This window comes from Pteronotus mesoamericanus, unplaced genomic scaffold (assembly GCF_021234165.1).
Source record: "Pteronotus mesoamericanus isolate MK-2021 breed Mesoamerican mustached bat unplaced genomic scaffold, CSHL_Meso_final contig_164, whole genome shotgun sequence".
Taxonomy (NCBI): domain Eukaryota; kingdom Metazoa; phylum Chordata; class Mammalia; order Chiroptera; family Mormoopidae; genus Pteronotus; species Pteronotus mesoamericanus.
In genome coordinates this window covers 20,648,683-20,669,293 of record NW_026555065.1, presented here as the reverse complement: position 1 = coordinate 20,669,293, position 20,611 = coordinate 20,648,683, and the positions used below count along the sequence as shown (strand labels likewise).

The 20,611-nt window shown below is 38.4% G+C and overlaps 1 protein-coding gene across 1 annotated transcript; it reads left to right on the top strand.

The window, feature by feature from the left end:
- The first annotated feature begins 723 nt into the window (after positions 1-723).
- EIF3J (eukaryotic translation initiation factor 3 subunit J) lies at positions 724-20,448 on the top strand. The gene is made up of 8 exons (XM_054565473.1): positions 724-875; positions 962-1,065; positions 10,105-10,159; positions 10,659-10,750; positions 14,706-14,820; positions 17,216-17,377; positions 18,971-19,044; positions 19,400-20,448. The coding sequence occupies exons 1-8, from the start codon at positions 833-835 to the stop codon at positions 19,529-19,531; spliced, it is 777 nt and encodes a 258-aa protein (XP_054421448.1). The 5' UTR covers positions 724-832; the 3' UTR covers positions 19,532-20,448.
- The last annotated feature ends 163 nt before the right edge of the window (positions 20,449-20,611 follow it).

Sequence of the window (20,611 nt, the reverse complement as noted above, 5' to 3'; positions counted from 1 at the left end):
CCCGCTCCCCCACCGTTAATGTCACCTTTTTATATTAACCTCACAATGCTGCTTTTTGTTTCGGTCATCGCATTTTGTCGAAATCTATTTCCCACCTGTCAATCTTAGCTACTTAATTGAGCGTACCTTGAGGACAGGGCTAGTGTTTATGCCTAGCGTAGACCGAGTTCCGAAGTTATTCTTTGAAAGAATGAATCGTGCACTGGCCTCAAGCGGCTCACAGGAAGGGAAAATCCTCGAGCACTGAGGCTCTCTTCGATCCCTTCGTGACTACCGCGAGGCAAAGGTGCCAGGAGCTGAGCTCGAGCACCCTAGCTGGGAACACGGCCAGGAACGCCGCCCTCTGCACTCGCTCCTATCCGGGCGCCCAGCGCACGCCGGCTTCCAGACGGATGTTCCCTCCCCTTACGCACGGCTGCACCCTCTGGGGCTCGGAGAGTGGGATACGGTGGGAAGGGGGGGCGATGGCGAGCAAGGGCCAGACAAGAGACATCCCTGCTAACTTCCCCACAGTTACGTTTCCTCCCAAGGCCCAGGCTAGCGTGGCGGCCTCCCTGCCTCCTCCCTTGCGCTCCGCATCTAGGGATACAGAAGGTTCCGACACGCTCTCCTGCGCTGCCCGCACCGTCTCCGGCCACGTCCCACGCCCCCTTCTCGCCCGCGCGCGCGCGTCACCGCCCCCCAGAGGGGGCGGGGCCTGGGCCCGGGCCTACAGTCAGCCACGGTCCCAGCCTGCCCTGCGCGGGCCAACGAGAGCAAACCCAGTGACTCACCTCTGCCGCGCTAAATCGTCGCTGGCTCTCCCCTCACACACGCTCACACCCGGCTCGACATGGCGGCGGCGACGGCAGCGGCGGGGGACTCTGACTCCTGGGGTGAGGAGAAGTTCCGGGGGCAGGGCCCGGGCCGACGCTGGCCCCTCGGCGAGGCAGGCACTAACGTGGCTCGCTCTCTTCCGTAGACGCGGACACGTTCTCCGTGGAAGACCCGGTGCGGAAGATGGGGGGTGTCGGCACCGCGGGCGGGGACCGCTGGGAAGGCGAGGACGAGGACGAGGACGTCAAGGTGGGTACGAGTTGGCGCCGTCGCGGGCGGGGTTGCCCACCGACGGGCGGGTAGGTGGACTCTGGGCCCACGGGTGCCTCCTGGGCCTGCAAGCCCTTGGCTCAGGCACGAGCTTAGGGCCCGGCGGTGCCCTCTTCCTCTCCGCTCTACGATCCAATGGGCCGGAGACGGGCAGCATGGCCTTTCGGCTTTCCTTGACGAGGGCGGCGGCCGCCCCAACCCCAGCCCCAGCCGCAGCCCTTTTTTGTCGGTCCGCGCCCCGGCCTGGATCCCATTCGTTAACTGGCGACTGGAGGTGACAGCAGCGGCGGGGCCAACCCACGTGCAAACTTAGTAGTCAGAAGCCTCTCTTCGAGATGAGACTGGCAAGTTGGGGATAGAGCCCCACGACTTGTCCCATATGGAAAATCTTGCAACGCACCAGCCTTTTTGAGCTCAAGCCTCCCCAGAGCCAGTCATTCATTAATGTACCCGAGGCCCAGTTGTAGAGTTTGTACACTTAGATAGGTGAAATATTGTGGCTTAATTTTAACCTATTTCTTCCCACACAGAGAAATAGAAACAGTAACGTGAACTGACTTTTAGCCTACCCACACGCTATGGTAAAAGGATGAACTGAGTACTGACAGCCAGCAGTTATTGGTCAGAAACCTGAGAAGTCCACACAGCCACCTGAAAAATGTAGAGTCGACAGAGTGACATTAATCATAACACAAGATGTCAAAGATTTGGTGTTTGGAGTAGAGAGGGGGCCAGTGCTTATTTTTTCCTATGCCTTGTAGATCTGAACCAGATTTACCTTCGTCGTTCGTTTTTTTGTTGTTTTTGTAGTAGCTTCAAAAGCCTGAAGCCCATCATGTTAAGACTCTTAACAAAGTTCTCAAAAATTTTAAATATTTGTGCAGATAGTTTTTTTATGAATTGGAAAATGGTACTTCGTGGTTTTGATTCATTTAGTGAATGTTTTACTACTAACGTCTACTCTTTAGCATATACTCAATTCGACAAGTCCTTTTGCTTGGGTTGAAAATTTTAAGCTACGAAATCGCTATTAACTTATTATAAATACTGCTTTTGTTTGGATTTTATCCTTTTCTCCTGAGTTTGATGAGGTGAATGTTCAATTTATCAAACAGCCTGAGGTTCAGAAATGATGGGAGCTTTTTGCACACATTGGGATTAATAAATGAGTGGTATTGTTGTGAAGATACTTACATGCTGCTTTTATGTGTTGTATAGACTTGGGAATGAATTGTGTTAACCCCTTCATTGCAAGATGCAAGTTCCCTACATTGTAGAGGATTTTCTATTCTGAGCCTTTAGTTCAGATTTGTCCTTTCAGTTTTTCTGTGTATACCTGGATGCAACAGTTAAGACATCTGTTAATGAAAATTGGAAATAAGTTATCAAATAAGAAGAAAAGATTAGGGAAATCTGGACAAAAGTACCAGAAAATGAGGTTTGAATGGAGTAGTCTGGGCTGATACCATTAGGTAGACTGCCTGAGATTATTGATTCTAAATGGTGTCAATTCTGAGAAATATAATTCTGACCACTTGGAATTAATTTTGGAGATATTCAAGTTATAAGGGACCATAAGAGTCATCTTGTCCAGCCCCTTTTTCAGTGCAGAATTTCTTTTCTTTTATACACAGCTTATTTCTGTTAACATAAACTTTGAAGTTTATCTTGGAGAAGAAAGCTGAGCTTGTCTGTTTTATTTCTGAATTTAAATGTTGGTTTAATTCTGTTGAGTTTTTCAAGATTCTCATGATATGATATCCATGGAGTAGTTTGACTTCTGGACTCTGGAATCAGACAGACCAGGGTTGATACTGTTGCCTTGACATTTTCTATATTTGTGATCATAAACAAGTTAATTTTGCTGTTTTAGTTTCCCAGTCTGTAAATTGTCATTATAGGAGCTGGTGGGAAGGAGTGTTTCTTTACATTTTAAATGAGATAGTACAGGAGGCATTAAGTGGAATTGGCACTCAATAAAAGTTAATTCTCTCTTCAAGATACAGTCTTGCTTTTTCTGGGTAATGGAAAGAATGCTCATGCTGTTATATCTAGTGTTTTATGCCACATTTTTTATTTCCTAAGCTTAGGAGTAAATTCTCTCCATAGTGGCTATTTACTGTGAATTTTGTATTTTGATTGGAATGACCATGTTTATCAAGCAAGTTTTTGCTTGCTCAAAGGTTATCAGTCTAGAGTTGAATTTTGTCTCCTTGGATGGTATTAATACCAAGTTTCTGAATTCTAATGTTTTAGTATCTAATCTTTTCCTAAAGAGGTGCAAAAAGCTTAGTTCCCTTGAGATCAAGTAAGTCTTAGTCCTTAATACAAGATGTGAATTTTTAAAAAGTCTTTAGACAACAAGGAGAAACAGTAAGTTCCTCAGTTTACATCAGTATCTAGTGTTTAACCTTTAAGAATGTAGATTTAATGTCATTTGTAATGTCCTGAGAAATGAAAGGAGAAGGGATGTCTTTGTTGCAGTAATTTACTCCAGTAGTTTACAATATTTCAGTAGACATTATAGCATTTTGCTCCTCTTGACTTTTCAGATAGCTGTGTGGCAGTGGCAGAAGTGGATTTAGGTGAAATTGTAGAATTCTTAATACTCATGGCTTTATTTTTCTTAACTATAGTGATGTTAGGCAGAGGCAGTGGGAGGAATTGTTCATTTGGTATACATCACTGGACTCCTTCCCCTTTGCTGAAGTGATGTGTAGGCTGTGTTGACAAGCAGGTAGTGAGTACCTACCCACAGCAAGCAGGGGCAATACAACTTGTACTGCATTTTACTAGTTTCCCAATTTTTCAATAAAACAGATTAGAAGCTAGATTTATTCAAAGGGGGTAGAGTTTGTTTTGAGAAAACTGCTCCTGGTTGTATTCAAGCATCACAGACATTTGCTTGTATAATGTTATTACAGAATTTCTTAAAAAGATCCTGGAGAACTGACTTAGTTGGAAACAGCCTACCTCATCTTACCTATTGAACCATCTTTTAGGATCCTTTGTGTGTAGATATTAAATCTACCACAGTAAAGGACATTTTTCAAGCATTGGAAACAGCACTTCTGAAGAAGGGGATCTATATTTCAGAGAAATGAGAGATTGTTGGGAAATACTCAGAAGGTGGGCATTTTGCCAGAAAATGGGTATCTTGAAGTGTGTATGTAACTTCTCAGGGAAAATTCCAAACATAAATAGAAGTAGAAAGAAAACTTTAATAAACTCATGGCCAATCTTCTTTCTTCTATATCCATACTTACTTCTATCCACCCAACCAGATTATTTTGAAGAAAATTCCAATTACGTCATTATAGTACCCTGACATTTTTTTATTAATGTAAGTTTTTAGTCAGGAAGCATATCTGTTATTGAAAAATACTTGTATAATGTTACTGTAATGTTGGAACACTGAAAATAAATAAGTCACTTGTTTCTAGTTCAGTGTCTTGATTGTGATCTTGCTTATCCTGGAATTTAAAGTAAAATTGATTGGTAACAGATATATTAGACAGGTAGGCATTGAGATGGACTTCAACTAAGTGCTAAGCCATATATAATAGGATGTTAAAAACTTAATGCAATTGAATTAAATGAATGACTAGGCTTCCAAAGACTAGCAAAATTCTGAGATGGTGGAAGTACATTTTTACTTTTATTAAAATTTGTATTTATTTATTTTTGAGAGAGAGGGGAGGGAAGGAAGAGAGAGAGGGAGAGAAACACTGATGTGAGAGAAACATTGATGGGCTGCCTCTGGTACATGTCCTGACTGGGGACCGAAAACTGCAACCCAGGAATGTGCTCTGATGGGGAAGCAGCGACTTTTCACTCTCCAGGACTGCACTCAACCCACTGAGTCACCCTGGTCAGGGGTGAACTTCTTTTAAAAACTGAGCTTTGCTGGGAGATGCAGCTTTGCCAGGGGCCATTACAGAGTTCTGTAGCCTGAGAGTTAGTACAGTTTACAGAACACCAGCCAGTAAAAGGCTCCATATCTCAACCAAACTACTTAAAGAAAAAAGGGAAGGAGTGTATGTTAGTGGGCTATGGATATGGGGCAGAAGAATTTTACTGCTCTTTTGAAGCTACTTCCATTTGACAATCTATAAATATATCTTGCTTAAGTTGGAAAGCATTTTCAACACTAAAAGTGTTCTGTCATTGCATGTGACATTCTGTAGTTGTACATTATAAAAATGACAGACTAACCAACTACTGGCCACATTGTTAGAAATAAAAAGAAAGCAGGGTTTAAAATTTTTGTTCTGTTTTCAATTGTTAGTTAAATTGGGAAGCAGTTTTTAAACTTGAAAAGCAGCCATATCTTTCAGAGCAATGGCTCAAATGATATTGGGTGTGTATCTGTAGAAGAAGAGTATATAGATAAGCAAGTAGTAGTTTATAAACAGCCTCAGTTCTAAGGAAGCTAGTCATTTTAGGAGAGCAGCTTGGCTGATCTTTTGGAAATAAATTGGATATAATAATTGGAAGATTTATTGGGACCTAAAAGAATTAGGTAAGAATTGAATGTAATAGGTTGTCTCTTGAAGCAAATAACCATTTAAGGCATACACCTTATTTTAAATGTTAATTTTAAGTGTTTCTCTAGGAATCCTTTTTTGCATTTTTATCTGGATTTGTTGTCCGCATTTACAAAGTTCTAGTGTTTACCGAAAATTGGACAGATTTACACAATTCTTTCTTACATTTACTTTAGGGGACCTGCAAATTTTATAACTAAGGAAACAAAAACTCAGTTAAGTTCCTGGTGAAAGCTACCTGACCTTTTGCTTTTGGGATTATATCTGTTTGGAAATGTGAGCGTTCTCTTTTCACTGTTATCATCACTATGCTCTCTCCTTTAGGGATTTGTTACCAGTATGGTAGTAAACTTCAGAACAGACTTGTATCTGAGCACTCTTAGGAAAGGGTGACAGGAAAGGCATCCCTTTCAGTGGTCCTTTTATGAACTGAGAAGTACATGTCGTGGTTGTTTCCAGGACTTGTAGGTGACATTGCTTTTGCTCCTAAAATCCTATTTTCTGGAGTTGTAGGTAGTCTTGCTGTGTCCAGCTGATGGGACAGCTTAACTTGACTGTCTGGGGTAAGGTTTTTGCTTTGATGGGGAAACCTGAGACAGGGATAGAGGTGTGGGACATAGTGTGATTGAGATACTGAGGGAGCAGTGATATGACAGGGAGCGGGGGGGTGATGTTTTACTGGGGAAGGGAATTGAGGAACAACAGTATTGAACAAAAAATGCTTTGTTGTATCTGTTTATCAATTTTATAATTTTTGGAATGGAGCTGCTCATTTTCAGCCATACTTCTCCCTTCTTAGCCTTCCAGTACCTGAGGTACTAGACTAGTTCCTTAAAATTAGTATAAAACTATCACAGGCAATTTGAGATGGGTAACTGATGTAGCTGTAGCTGGGCATCTCTTCTTAGTATGTATATAACCCTTCTCCTTGATGAGCTCCCCTGCAATTCCAGGGGAGCTCATTCAGAACTAATCGAAAGAACAGTTTAGGAGGGGATGGACCAAGCTCCCAGATAAGTAATTTTATACTTCAGGACTTAAGTAACCTTGACACTTTAAAGGAAAGTTGGCCCATTTGGAACAGGTTACTCCATTATTTTTCACTGACATTGTGGGGTACCTATCTCTGGGTCTTAGTGTCTTTGTCTGTAAAATAGGGATAACACCACCTTAAAGGACTTAAAGGACTTTTGTGAGGGTTACTCTGTTACTTACGTGCAAAGCCCTTTGCACAGTGCCTGGTGCGAAGTAAGCTCTCAGTCAATGCTATCTATCTATCCTCATCATTATCAGAAGAGAGTTGTAAATATGCACTTCTGGGAAATATGCAGATGGTCCTCCTATCTGAAGCACTGAGTAAGTCTCAGACCACTCACAGACCCAGCTGTCTTATGTTCTGTAAATATTAAAACAACAACAAAATACCTGGTAGTTAAATTTTTTTCTTTTTTTTATTTTAGAGAGAGAGGGAGAAACAGACATTGATTTTTGTTGTCCACTTGTTTATGCATTCACTGGTTGATTCTTGTTTGTGCCTGGACCTGAGATCAAACCTAGAACCTTTGTGTATCAGGACGACATTATAACCAACTGAGCTATAGTTATTGCAGTATTATTGACTATATTCCCTATGTTGTGCTCTACATCCTTGTGACTATTTTGTAATTACCAATTTGTGCTTTTTAATTACGTTCACCTCTTTTGCCAACTTCCCCAACCCCCCTCCCCTTTGGCAACTACCAGTCTATTCTTGGTTTGCTTTCATTCTGTGAACTTTGGACTGAGGGTTAAATTGCCAAGGTAAAGTGATTATAAAAATATTTTTACTTTATACAAGTTCTTTCTGCTCTGCTTACCGACCTTAATTAGGATTTTTTGTTTCTTTGGTGAACTTACAGATTTTTATTAGGAATCAAGGCTTGGTTATTTTATATACCTATACTGATTCAGATTTATGATCTGTCTTGTTATAAAACTAGAAGCTTGGTGTCGCAGTTAAGGCACATTAGTCAGCCTCTGCATCTTCCAGTAGCATTAGGGCTGCCTGCTCTGCTTCTGCCATCCTGTGGCTCAGCTTCAAATGGTGTGTCATAGTGTGCTCAGACAATGACCAGGCTACCTATATATTAAAGCTCTATTTAAACACAGGGTTGTGCTTGTCCTTATTAAACTTAACCCTTCCAGAATTCTGTGGAGCCTTTAGAAAATTGTTTGATAATTGATTTATTTTTAGCTCAGTGACTATGTTAGGCATAGAAAAGACAGAATATAGATCCACCTTAAAGTGCCCTGCCCTGGTGAGGGACTGTGTTCCATGAACCTGTTTATCAGTTCTTGAATTGTCTTAAATAATGAGTATGGGAAAAGTTCATTCTTGTACTATTTATTAATTATTGTATTATTTTCCATATGACTAACTGTAAACCCACTTTTGCCCTACCCTGCACTGTATTATATAGATTTAATTCAGTAACCAGGGTTGTGTTATATGAAATATTTCTTGAAATAATTGAGCCAATGGTTAGAGTGTTGGGTGTTTTTACATTTGGGAAAGTAAGAAGTATAAAGTTCTTAATTTTTTTATTTTAAAACAACTGAATTTGAGAGAGACTGTTAGTATTGGTTTGTTGTCTTGTGTTTTAATTTTTTAAAAAACTTTTAATTATTGATTTCAGGGTGGAAGTGGGAGAGAAACATCAATTTGAATATATTTTTATATTCATTGGTTGCTCCTTGTATGTGCCCTGACCCAGGATCGAAACCGCAACCGTGGCATATCAGGACAATGCTCTAACCAACTGAGCCAACCGGCCAGGGCCTGGGTTTTAATTGTTAATGGAGAAGCTTTTTACTGAAATTAGACAAGTTGCTATGAAAGTTCACATGGAAAAACAAACATGCAAGAATGGCCAGGAAAACAGTAAAAAACCTGAAAACGTAAAAGAGGTGATTAAGCCCTAGTCTACAGAAAAACATACTATAAAGCCTATGTAATGAAAGTAATATGGTATTGGTGTTTAAGAGACAGTAGATCAGTGGGATAGTATAGGAAGCAGAAATAGACCAGATACTTATGAAAATAATAGTATATGTTAGATGACAGGACAGAGGAGGATGTTTTAATAAATGATGCTGTGACAACTAGGTAATCATTTGGAAAAAGATAAAATTAGATCTGTGCTTTATACTATACAATAGATACTCCAGATGGATCAGGTATCTAAATGAAAAAACAATGAAATCATACATATTTTAGAAAAAAATTCTTTGCTGTAAGAAAATCAAGAGGCAGTGAAAGATTGATAAATTTTACTGCATAAATGTGATGGGGTGCATGGCACTTCATGGGGAAATAGGAGAGGAATTTCCCTGAGGAGAACAAGGCAGTGATGTCCATTATCTCTACCATTATTCACATTGTGCTCTAGAAGTTTAGCCAGTACAATTCATGAAAGAAATCAATTGTGGAGATATGAGAATTGGTGAAGAAGAAGTAAAGCTGTCTCTTGTTTGCAGATGATGTGCTAGTATACCTTGAAAACGCTAGAAAATCAATGGTGAAACTACTTAATGAAATCAGTAAGGTAGCAGGATATAAAGTTAACATACAATTAACCAATGTTACCCCAATACATTCAATTAAAAAGTTAAAACCAAAAACCCTGCCCACGTAGCTCAGTTGGTTAGAGTGTTGTACTGATACACCATGGTTGTAGGTTCATCTCTGGTCAGATCATATACAAGGAAGCAACCAATGAATGCATAAATAAGTGGAACAACAAAGTAGTGTCTTCCCTCACTCCACCCCACCCTGACCGGAATTAAGTAAAAAAAAAACTAATAGCTTTCCTATATACAAATAACCAGTTAGAGGGCATAAAGGCAGGGGGAGGGGAGGTATTTATAATAGTAACGCAGAAGATAAAATACTTGGGAATAAACCTAAAGAAAAATGTGCAAAACCTCTAAGAGAGAAACTTTAAAACACTTCTTGAAAGATATAGAAGTTACCTTGAACAAATGGAAAGAGCCCCTTTTTCTTGGTGAGGGCAGCTCAAAATGATGAAGATGTCAGTTCTCCGCCCTGGCCTGCATGGCTCGGTCAGTTGGGCATTGTCCCACAAAGTGAAAGGTCATAGGTTTGATCCCCAGTTAGGGCACATGTATAGGTTGCAGATTATATTCCTGTCTGGGCACATAGGGGAGGCAACCAGTCAGTGTTTCTCTTCCACATCTATGTTTCTCTCCCTCCTTTTCTCCCTTCCTTCTCTCTCTAAAGTCAATAAATAGCTAGCTACATACATACATACATACATACATACATACCAGCTCTCCAACATTAATTTATAAATTTAATGCAGTGCCAAAAAATACCAACAAGAATTTTTCTGTGGAGTTAGACAAGTTGATAATAAAGTTCACATGGAAAAGTAAACGTGCAAGAATTATTAATGGAGTTTCTTTTCTTTAGGATAACTGGGATGATGATGATGATGAAAAAAAAGAGGAAGCAGAAGTAAAACCAGGTGAGCCGCTGGGGTTCCTCCATTTTTGATTTTATGTCATGGTCAGCATCTGGTGCTTATCTTAAGACAAATGACAAAATGCTCATAAAATTTGAAAATTTTGGTATTTAGAAACCAAACATCATTCCATTCCCAGCATATTTTCTTCTCCCTGCATCTCTTCTCTCCTCTCACAACATAATCAGATTAGGTACCTGCCATTTTTGTTTTTGAGTATTGTTAGGTGAGAGTAATGGGTATGGCATCGTGGTTGTATGATCTCAGTCCTGCCTAAGGGACTGTGGGAAAATGTGAAGGGAGATGTTTGGATCATAGGGGTCAAGTTAGGAAAACGAAAGAGTCCCCAGAACATTGTCATACTTTGTTTGCCAGGAAATCACCATATGAAATTGGAGCTGTGAGGGGTTTGGTCTCTAGAAATTCACAAATATCCTATCTCTCTCATCCATAAACTGGAAAATATTCAAAATAATTAATTAAAAAATTTCTTTACTTTCAGAAGTAAAAATTTCAGAAAAGAAAAAAGTAACAGAGAAGATAAAAGAGAAAGAACGGCAACAGAAGAAAAGGCAAGAAGAAATTAAAAAGAGGGTAAGTACTGTTGATTTTCTAAAATACAGAACTCTCACTTCAGGAGGGGTACAGTGTCTTAACAGGTAGCAGGTATTACATGGCAATTTGAGTGGCTTTGTAAAGACTTTAAATGGACATCATCAGATAAGTGAATCCCAAAACTGAATGTGTGGTTTTTGCAAAAAACAAACCCAGGAATTTTATGTATTAGAATGCTTTGTAAGTTTCCACAAACATTTGGGAACAGTCTGATTGTGTAATGACCACGGTCAGTGATTTTTTGCCTGTACCTGTAGTTCAGTCTGATTGTGATTTGTCTTTATTTGCAGTGTACATATTGAGTGAAATACAAAAAGCGTCCATTCCTCTACCATGTACTATGTGTTTTTGTTTGAATATTTGGAGCAAGATCAAGAATCTTGTGTTCATTTGTTTTTTTGAATAGAAAACACATTTACATGATTCAGAAATCGAAACAGTATTAAGAAGCACTCCTAATCCTTTGCTCATTTATCCTTTTTCTCTTCCTCTATTCCTCCCATAAGTAAATACTGGTTTTTTATGTCTCCAAGGTATCTTTATGTATTTGGATAAAACTGTATATTCTTGTTCCCTTTTTTTTTATAGTTTTCACCTTGTTTTATTTACTATATCATGGAGATCTTTCCATATCAGGTTATAGACAGTTTTTTTCCTTTGACTTTTCATTTAGAAAAATTTTACACAGAAAAGAAAATAGAATGATGAATAATTATACACATCATGGTTGTTAATATTTTGCCATATTTGCTTCATCTTTTTTTCTTTTTTTTACTTTTGCTAAAATAAGGTCAAATAAATAAGAAACCTTATGTATTTTTTCAGTTGTCCCCAAATGGAATACTTTAGAGGTGATGCTCTATGCTTCATATTGCATCACGTCAGTAGTCATGTAATGTCTGTCCTATTTTTAGTGATGCTAAAATTGATCACTGGTTTGAGGTGGAGATAGCCTTATCCTTCTCATAAAATTACATATTTCTTCTGGCAAGTAATCCAGTTTCATGTCAGCTTCTCACCTAATAGTTTTTTATCATTGATCATTGCCTAATTATTTTATTAGGTATTGCAGAAAGGTGCTTTTCCTCATTCTGTAACTTCTCTTGCTTTTTTTATTGGCTGGCTTTTTTTCTTTTTTTCTCTATTTGGTTACTTTGGATATTGTTTGTAATAGAGAGGCAGAGTAAAAACTTAATTCTTTTTTTTTAATTAGCAATTTTCAGAATAAGGAGTGGGTGTAATGACCTCAAGTGATGAAAAGTGAGGGATTTTGTGGGTTTTATTTTTTTATTTTTGAGTACATTTATGGACTTACAGGTTTTTATAAATTCTTTGTGTTTTACGAAGATACAGTAGTTTTTTTGATGCTCAGATTGTCCCAACTTTGGCCAGTAGGATTCCCTTCAAGTAGTTCATGTCTTCATCCTTTTGACAGAACCCCATTAGTCTTTGAGAGCTTTCTTGTTTTCTAGCACAATAAGAAGTTCCAGGCGCACCTGATAAACTGTCCTTCTTAAGTATGGAATCAGCTACTCCTCTGAGATTTCTTTCAGTGGGAACTAATACTTCGAGGCCAAAGCTAGGTGCTCCTAGTATGTAGTACTATATTCTTGTGGTAGCCTTGCCGTCTATATATACCATTTTTCATGGAGCAAGTTAGGAAAGTGTGTATGCTTGTAATCATTAATTCATATTAATATTTTCTCTTATTCTTACAGTTAACACCACTGTATTTTTACAATGCCAACATTACTAACAGTGTAAAGCTACTAATGAAGTTTAGGGTTTCCTTGCAGTTCACTTTGGGCTTAAAATATATCCTGCTAAGGATGTATAAATACATCCTAGGTTCTAAAGTCACTTGAATTCTCTTCCCTGTGTCATTATGTCTAGTTTGATATACATTTTTCTTTGTTTTCAATTGTAAGGTTTTTATTTAACTTACTAAAAAATGAAATATGTTCAAAGTCAAAAGTTGTATTGATTGGTCCTGGCCAGTGTGGGCATGTTGGTTGGAGTGTTGTCCTGTAAACCAAAGGGTTGCGGCGTTTGATTCCTGGTCAGGGCACATGCCTAGGTTGCAGGTTCAGTCCCCAGTTGGGGTATGTGTGAGAGGCAACTGATCAATGTTTGTCTCTCACATCAGTATTCCTCTCTCTTTCTCTCTCCTTCCCTTCAATAAGCATGTCCTCAGGTAAGGATTTTAAAAAAAGTTCTATTGATTGGATCTTCCTTGGTCATTGAAGCTAGAATTATACTTACTTTGTATTTTATATCTTGACATTAGTGTCTAACATAAAACTTAGTTTGAGTATACTCAATTTATCTTAGGCCAAATAGTGAGTTAAGATATATTTATTTAATTTTATAAAAGATTTTATTTTAGTGAGGGGAAGGGAGGGGGAAAGAGATGAAGAGAAACAACAACGCATGGTTGCCTCTCGCGCGCCTCCTGTTGTGGACCTGGCCTGCAACCCAGACATGTGCCCTAAACTGGGAATCAAACCAGCGACCCTTTGGTTTGCAGGCCAGCACTCAATCCACTGAACCACACCAGCCAGGGCAGATATATTTATTTTTGATCCAGGAAATACTTGATGTCCAGACTTATCTGTTGGATAGTTAAGTCAAGAAATTTTCTTTTTTCTTTCTAGAAAGTGTTCTAAGATTATCTAACTTGGCTTAAGACCTTTGTGATTTTATCTTATCCATGAGACATATTATGGTGTATTTCAGAAGTGGACTTCTGAATCAAAATCTTCAAACTGCATAAGCATGGATAATTATGAATGGCATAAATTCCCTTTACTTTTCCCCAGTTTGATATTTTCAAAGATTTCCCCTCATAGTAAAAGCAATATGTATTTGTAAATTTTATCGCATTACATAGAAATGATATACATTAAACTGTTAGTGGTCATCCCAGAGGAATGTGACTGGGAAATAAGTGACAACTTCTATTGTGTGTTTTTAAATTTGTTACCTATTATGTTTTTAATAGTACAAAGTAACATGATGAAAAGATAAATAGGGGGAAATATCTCTTGATTTTTTGGGGGGAAAACATTTTTTTAAATGTATAATATTGTCATGGGTATGCCATACTTTAACCATTCCGCTGTTGAACATTCAGGTTGTCTCTAAGTTTATTTGAAATTATAAATAGTACACCAGTGAACATCATTGTGGTTAAAATTTGTGTGTATCTGTGGTTTCTTAAGATAAACACCTAGAAGTGAAATTATTAGATTAAAACATATAAAAACATTTTAAGGCTTGATACATTACCAGGTTGCTCCCTAGGAAGGTTGTTTCAGTATACAGTGTTAGCAGCAGTATGTCAAAGTGCCATTTTCACCTTGTCTGCAGTCTCAATTCTTTATTTTTAAAAAAGGCTGTAGAAATAAATGCAGACGTCCTGGGTTTGAACCTCAGCTCTGTCCCATTACCAGCTCTGTTACCTCTGTTACCGTGGGGAGGTTGCTTAACCTCTCTGTGCTTTGGGGTTTTTTCCTGTAATATTAGGATGAGGATATATAAAGTATTTAGAAGAATGCTGAAAGACAGTATGTAAACACGTTATAAGTGTTTGCTATTATTTATAATTACATGTGCTTATAAAAAAGACTCATATAGCCCTGGCTGGTGTGGCTCAGTGGATTGAGCACCAACCTGCGAACCAAGGGGGCACTGGTTCGATTCCCAGTCAGGGCACATGCCTGGGTTGCGGACCAGGTCCCCAGTAAGGGGCGTGCGAGAAGCGGCCACACATTGATGTTTCTCTGTCTCTCTCTGTTTCTCTCCCTTCCCATCTGTCTAAAAATGAATAAAATCTTTTAAAAAATAAAATAGAAAAGCTCATACAATATAGATGAACTGCATCCACCTGTCATGATTCTAGCCCTTTTAAAACTTCAATTCTGTCTCATTTTAGTTAGAAGAACCTGAAGAAACTAAAGTGCTAACACCAGAAGAACAATTAGCAGATAAACTGAGGCTAAAAAAATTACAGGAAGAAGCAGACCTCGAATTAGCAAAAGAAACTTTTGGTAAGTGGGGGTATGATTGCAAGGCAATATTGAGATTCCAAGTAACACTGGGAAAGTCTTACTAGTTATGAAAGTTCAGAAAATATCATTTTTGAAGAAATATACTGGCTAATTTAGATATTAGAAAGCAGTTTCTATGCTCTTCATATTTGAGATTTCATTATGGTAGAGTGAGATATATGGTCAGATTTTTGAATAATTATGCTTTGAATATCAAATAAAAGATTATTAAGATAAAAGGCCACTGGACCCAAATAAAGTCTACCACTTTTTAAAAAGTGTTCCTTAGCTGGATGAAAGCTGGATGAAATGTGAGATCTATAGTTCTGAGATTTAAATACTGAACTGCCTGTAGGGCTGTCCTGTTGTCTTAAGTCTGGATAAGGCTTAAACAGTATTGCATGCTGGTCCCGGGAGAGGGGGGTGGTGGTAAGGGGGTGGCATTCAGCTTGGCCTAGGTTGTACCTTCTTAGGCTCAGGGTAATTTCTTCCTGCAATCCTTCTTGGCCCTCACCATGCCCTATCTCTAGAGGGCTTCCATTTCTGTATGCCATACCTGCAGCTGTGCTTAATGTATGAGATAAAAGATATTTTCAGGATCCTGTAAATATTGGGTTCGCCTAAAAGTCCATTACATTTTTACCATATGATGGCTCTAGTAGTGCTTAGTTGTCTTTAACTTCATTCCAAATAATTTTGTTAGATTGTATTGTGACAGCTGTCATATCAGTGTGCATTAAAAAAAAAAAAACTTACCAAAATTGGTGAATTTTTGTGCAGCCATTTTAATATTGAAGATGGAAGAAAATACACAAGACTTTTGGCATATTATGCTTTATTATTTCAAGAAAGGTGAAAGCACAACTAAAATACAAAAAAAAAAAAGATTAGTGCAGTGTAAGGTGCTGTGACTGGTCAAACATGTCAGAAGTGGTTTGTGAAGTTTCTTGGTACTATTGACATTTTGGCCAAATAATTCTTTGCTATGGGGCTCTCTTATGCACTGGAAAATGTTTAGCAGCACCCCTGGCCACTAGAAGCTAATAGTGAGAGATAGCTGACATACTTAAAATATCCAAATCAATAAAATTATTGGTGAAAATGATAAATGTGTCTTTTATGGGAAAAAAGTGTAACAGACTTTTTGGCCAGCCCAACAGATAAGGTCAGTGTTGCAGGGGGAGAGTTAAATGGCGCAGAGGGCAAAAGGAAGGAATGCGGCCAGAGGAATTAGAAGCTCTCTCACTTTGTTTAACCAAGTTTGTTGTTGTCATCACCTATTGAGTACTTTGAGGAGTAGGTCATGTTGAAACAGTTAAATAACTTGAAATGGAAACCTAGCACCAAGAAGGATTTAGTTTTTCCCCCAGCCCTATTAAAATGTATCAAGCAGGCTGGCTGTAGTGGACATTTCCTTTCCATGGGAAATATGACCTTGTCTTTCACTGGCAATCACAAGAGTTGCTGTTGATGCTCCTGTCCACTGGTGTGTGCTTGCAATGTCTTAGCTGCACTCATCTTATTATAGAGGGCACTCTGCCATTATCCTGTGTCTTCATAGGATGAGAAAAGCCACCCATGTGTTTATTAAAGAGAAGAGTTTGCACGGTACCCATAAATTCTAGTATGGAAGACCAATTATAGATTAAAAGGCAGAAACATGCATTTATTGTCATTGTTTGGTTAATAGGATTTCAGTGTTGTGTTTCTCATTAAAATACTGAGTCAGAGATATCATTAACTAATTTATTTGCCTATGGAGGAGGATACAGAAGCATGCTATCTCTTCGCATAGAATCCTTTTAGAACATATGAATATTTCTGTGGGGATTTAACATATGGTTTGCTCCTGTTTAGCCTCTAGAGTTAGTTAGCTGTGTATTTTCATGGAACTATCTTTTTTTTTTTTTTTTTTTCCGCTTTTTGCTTCTCTCTCCACTTTACTGTGGGCCCTTTTAAATATGATGTTTTTAAATGCACAAAGTAAAACACAGGAATTTACTTAACAAAAGAAATATTTTATATTGAAGTGGGTATTGAAATATTAAAATTACTTTCAATACAGTAATTACATGCTTCTTTATTAATGCATTAAATAAGATCAAGGGCAGGTCTAATAGATAATGTGATTTGAAAGCAATGACTGAACAATGTTTCAAGATATGTGACAACTATAATGTGATACAAAAGTATCTGATCGCTATTGGTAGCAGTCAGGTGTTGCTAGTACCACTGTGATTTGTTGCAGGTAATCAAAATGCAAGGAAACACTAAATTAGAGGGCCCAAATTAAGAACCTGTGCTTTAGAATGGAATAACAGGATTATTCAGATATCTAATTAGTTTATAAACTTAAAATCTTTCTGAAATTTTCAGTGCTCTCTTTGTGTTACAGGTGTTACTAATACAATTTATGGAATAGATGCTATGAACCCATCTTCAAGAGATGACTTCACAGAGTTTGGAAAGTTACTAAAAGATAAAATTACACAATATGAAAAGTCACTATATTATGCCAGTTTTTTGGAAGCCTTAGTTCGAGATGTATGTATTTCATGTAAGTAATTATAATCTGTAGCTCCTGTGGGTGGCTTTCAGTAAGGGCACACTCAAGAAGATGGAGGTTGACTTTTTGGGGGCTGGTGGGGATGCTATAATGCAGATTTAGGATTTGCTTTTTAGCAGTTACCATGAGAACGTTCTGTAAATATACCATTAGTTTGAGTGGTTTTGTTCATTTTTTGAAGCCGCCTTTTTAATGTTTTTACAGTGACTTCCCAAAGAGACATGAGATTTGTTGCCACAGCAGCTAATAAAAAAGTTTATTCTTTTATTTAATTATATATTGAAAGGGGCTAGGAAGTGTCTTTTGGAGAAAATGCTCTTTGGGTATACAAGGTTTCAGAGCTGAGACCACAGCAAATGTTTGTTCATTTAACGGATGATGAGGCCTCTGACCAGGTTGAGGTTGCTCAGCAGAGCTGGCACCTATTCTCTGGGTCCCTGGGGGTGGTTCCAGGCCCTGAGAGGAGTCACACGTTTCAGGGGCAGGATGTGTAGGAGTGCCAGCTCGGCTGGGGCAGCACTAATGTTTAAGGGACTGGTTTTGCTAGTACGGTATTTACTGTTTTTAAGATTGAGAAAAAAGAATTCTATATAATGGATTTTAAATTGGGTTTTCTTAGAGGAGTTATTACTAAGCTGGGGTTATCTCATAAGTGATACACCAATAGGTGGTATTTTATGCAGATACTATTTTTCCTGTTTTTGAGGATGCTCTCTAACCAAAACTGTATAGTTAGGGGTTTTTTGTTTGTTTTTTTTTTTAAGATTTTATTTATTTATTTAGAGAGAGGGGAAGGGAGGGAGGGAGAGAGGTAGAGAAAGAGAGGGAGAGAAATATCAGTGTGTCGTTGCTTCTCATGTGCCCCCAACTGAGGCCCTGGCCAACAACTCAGGCATGTGCCCTGACTGGGAATCAAACCAGTGACCCTTTGGTTTGTAGGCTGGCACTCAAACCACGGAGCCACAGCAGCCAGGGCCTGAACAGTTTTTTGGTAGCTAAAAACCGATGTCTGTTTTCAGCTCTATATTTTTGTAGAGATGGAAGGATATGTTATCCACTCTTAAGCAGGCTTGTCTCCTGGTAGGACACAAATTGCTGAGATATCTATTTTTATTCTAGTTCCAGTGTTAGAAAATGGAGACATCAGGGGGTGGGTAGTTGTCTTCTGTAGGTTTAAGAATTGCCGTTCCATGTTTATTCAGCTGCTCCTCACTGAGCATCAGGGATGTATGGTGGAGGGCATGGTAATCTCTATTTGGTGGGTAAGGAAGAATGGTGGGCAACACTGAGCTATAAAGACACTTTTACTTTCTCTTTGGTTGAACATTAGTGTCTTGGTGATAATGGATCATTATAAGAAATGATTGTTGCTAAGTTTGCCATTTACTTTAAAGATTTCTGATTTGTAAGCCTGATCGTAGACTGAATGATTCTTTTCTGTGTCATACAGGAGAATCATAGCCTTTTCAAAGTCATTGAAGTTAATGATAGATTTCTCATAATACACAGGGAAAAATGTATATTTTGCCTTTACTTATTCCCCTAAGTGATTAAATATTAGTGGTATACTTTTTTTTTTTTTAGTGGAAATTGATGACTTGAAAAAGATTACCAATTCATTGACTGTGCTTTGTAGTGAGAAACAGAAGCAAGAAAAGGTAAGAGCAAGCTCTGTGGGGCATTGTGTGTTACATTAGGATGGCAGTGCAAGTGTAGTAGTCTCAACAAACCTAGGAAACTTAAAGGTCAAGCAATTCACCAGTACGCTTTAAATTGGAATTGGAATACTTGAAATAGTGTGACATTTACTGTCTTTTTTTAAAACAGACATGTTCACAGTCTCAGTTTCTGAATTAATAGAAATTGCCCTGCATCAGGTATGGGATCTCCCTTAGAAAAAGAACTAAAGTTTTTCTGGGACCAGAGGCTTTGGTGTCTCTTTAAGGGTTGTTATACCAGATTAGATACAGTAGGTAAGGTCTCATGAATTTACCCTTTTTTTTTTTTCTTTAGCAAAGCAAAGCCAAAAAGAAGAAGAAAGGTGTGGTTCCTGGAGGGGGATTAAAGGCCACCATGAAAGATGACCTGGAAGATTATGGTGGTTATGATGGAGGATATGTACAAGACTATGAAGATTTCATGTGACATTTTATCTTCTCTGGTGTCTTCTTTCTGTTGCCCACAATCCCTTCAACATGTAGCACAACTTCCTATCCTTTCAGTTCTGCCAAATGCTACAATCAGAAGTGCAGTATCTTTTGTGCTGGTTATTTAACCCCTTGACGCTTAGGTGCTAATGTGCAAATGAGGGAACTTGGATCTTGCTGCCAAGGGGTTAAAATTGGGAACCTCAGTTGCTACTAAATCATAGTTAAAAAAAAAAAGCAAAGCTAATAATGTTGTCATTGTTGCTATCTGATCCTATAGCAGCAGTCACTAAATTGGAAACAAGGGTTGCAACATGACAAAAAATTGTGTAGTATTGACCAGCACCATCCAGTAATACAGCCTTAACCATACCTCCTTGAACTACTTCATAACTTATCAAGAAAAGCAGTTTGCAGCGAGGGCATGTGGTGTGCACCTAGTATTAAAATTGCTTTGTCTTAAAATTGAGCGTGAGGATATTATACATTGTGAAGAAGACGGCTTATCTCAGAGTGAAGATATGGCAGCTGAGAAGCCCTAGTTTGATACTTAAAAGTTAAATGACCAAAACCCTCCAACTTTGAAGCTGAAGAAGGTAAACCTCTCCATTATTGCATTACAAGTTGTGGAATCTCTTGAATGCAGACTGTCCAGTTTATCAGACTATTCTAGTGATGAAGTGCTTCAGATGGGGGAGGGAAACCCTACCTGTTTTGTTTGCCTGATTTAAGTGTCTGAGAAACAATTTTTGTTCTCCTAGGCTGCAATGGAACAACTTTAAACAGGGTTTTGGCATTTCCTTTCCTTTATAAAACATGCTCAGCAAGCTGCACCAGTTAACTACAGTTTGGTAAATTGTTATGTTAACAATTATGACATCTGCAATGTTTTATAAAGCAACTAATTTAATAAAATCACTATTGTGAGGACTTAAATTTTGTGTTACCTCCCAAGAGATATTTTTGGAGAATATAGAGCACAGCTCTTGGGACTAGAGTTCTCTATATACTACAAAGCTTAATAAATGCTTGATGACTAGTTAATAGCTTTAAAAACAAAAATGATTTGTCAGGCCCT

What these genes read in the sequence shown, in the direction of transcription:
- EIF3J (XM_054565473.1), top strand. Translation starts at nt 833, where the DNA reads ATGGCGGCGGCGACGGCAGCGGCGGGGGACTCTGACTCCTGGG. An exon ending in GGAAGCAGAAGTAAAACCAG is followed by an intron (nt 10,160 to 10,658) that starts GTGAGCCGCTGG and finishes CTTTACTTTCAG; the next exon opens with AAGTAAAAATTTCAGAAAAG. An exon ending in AAGAAGAAATTAAAAAGAGG is followed by an intron (nt 10,751 to 14,705) that starts GTAAGTACTGTT and finishes GTCTCATTTTAG; the next exon opens with TTAGAAGAACCTGAAGAAAC.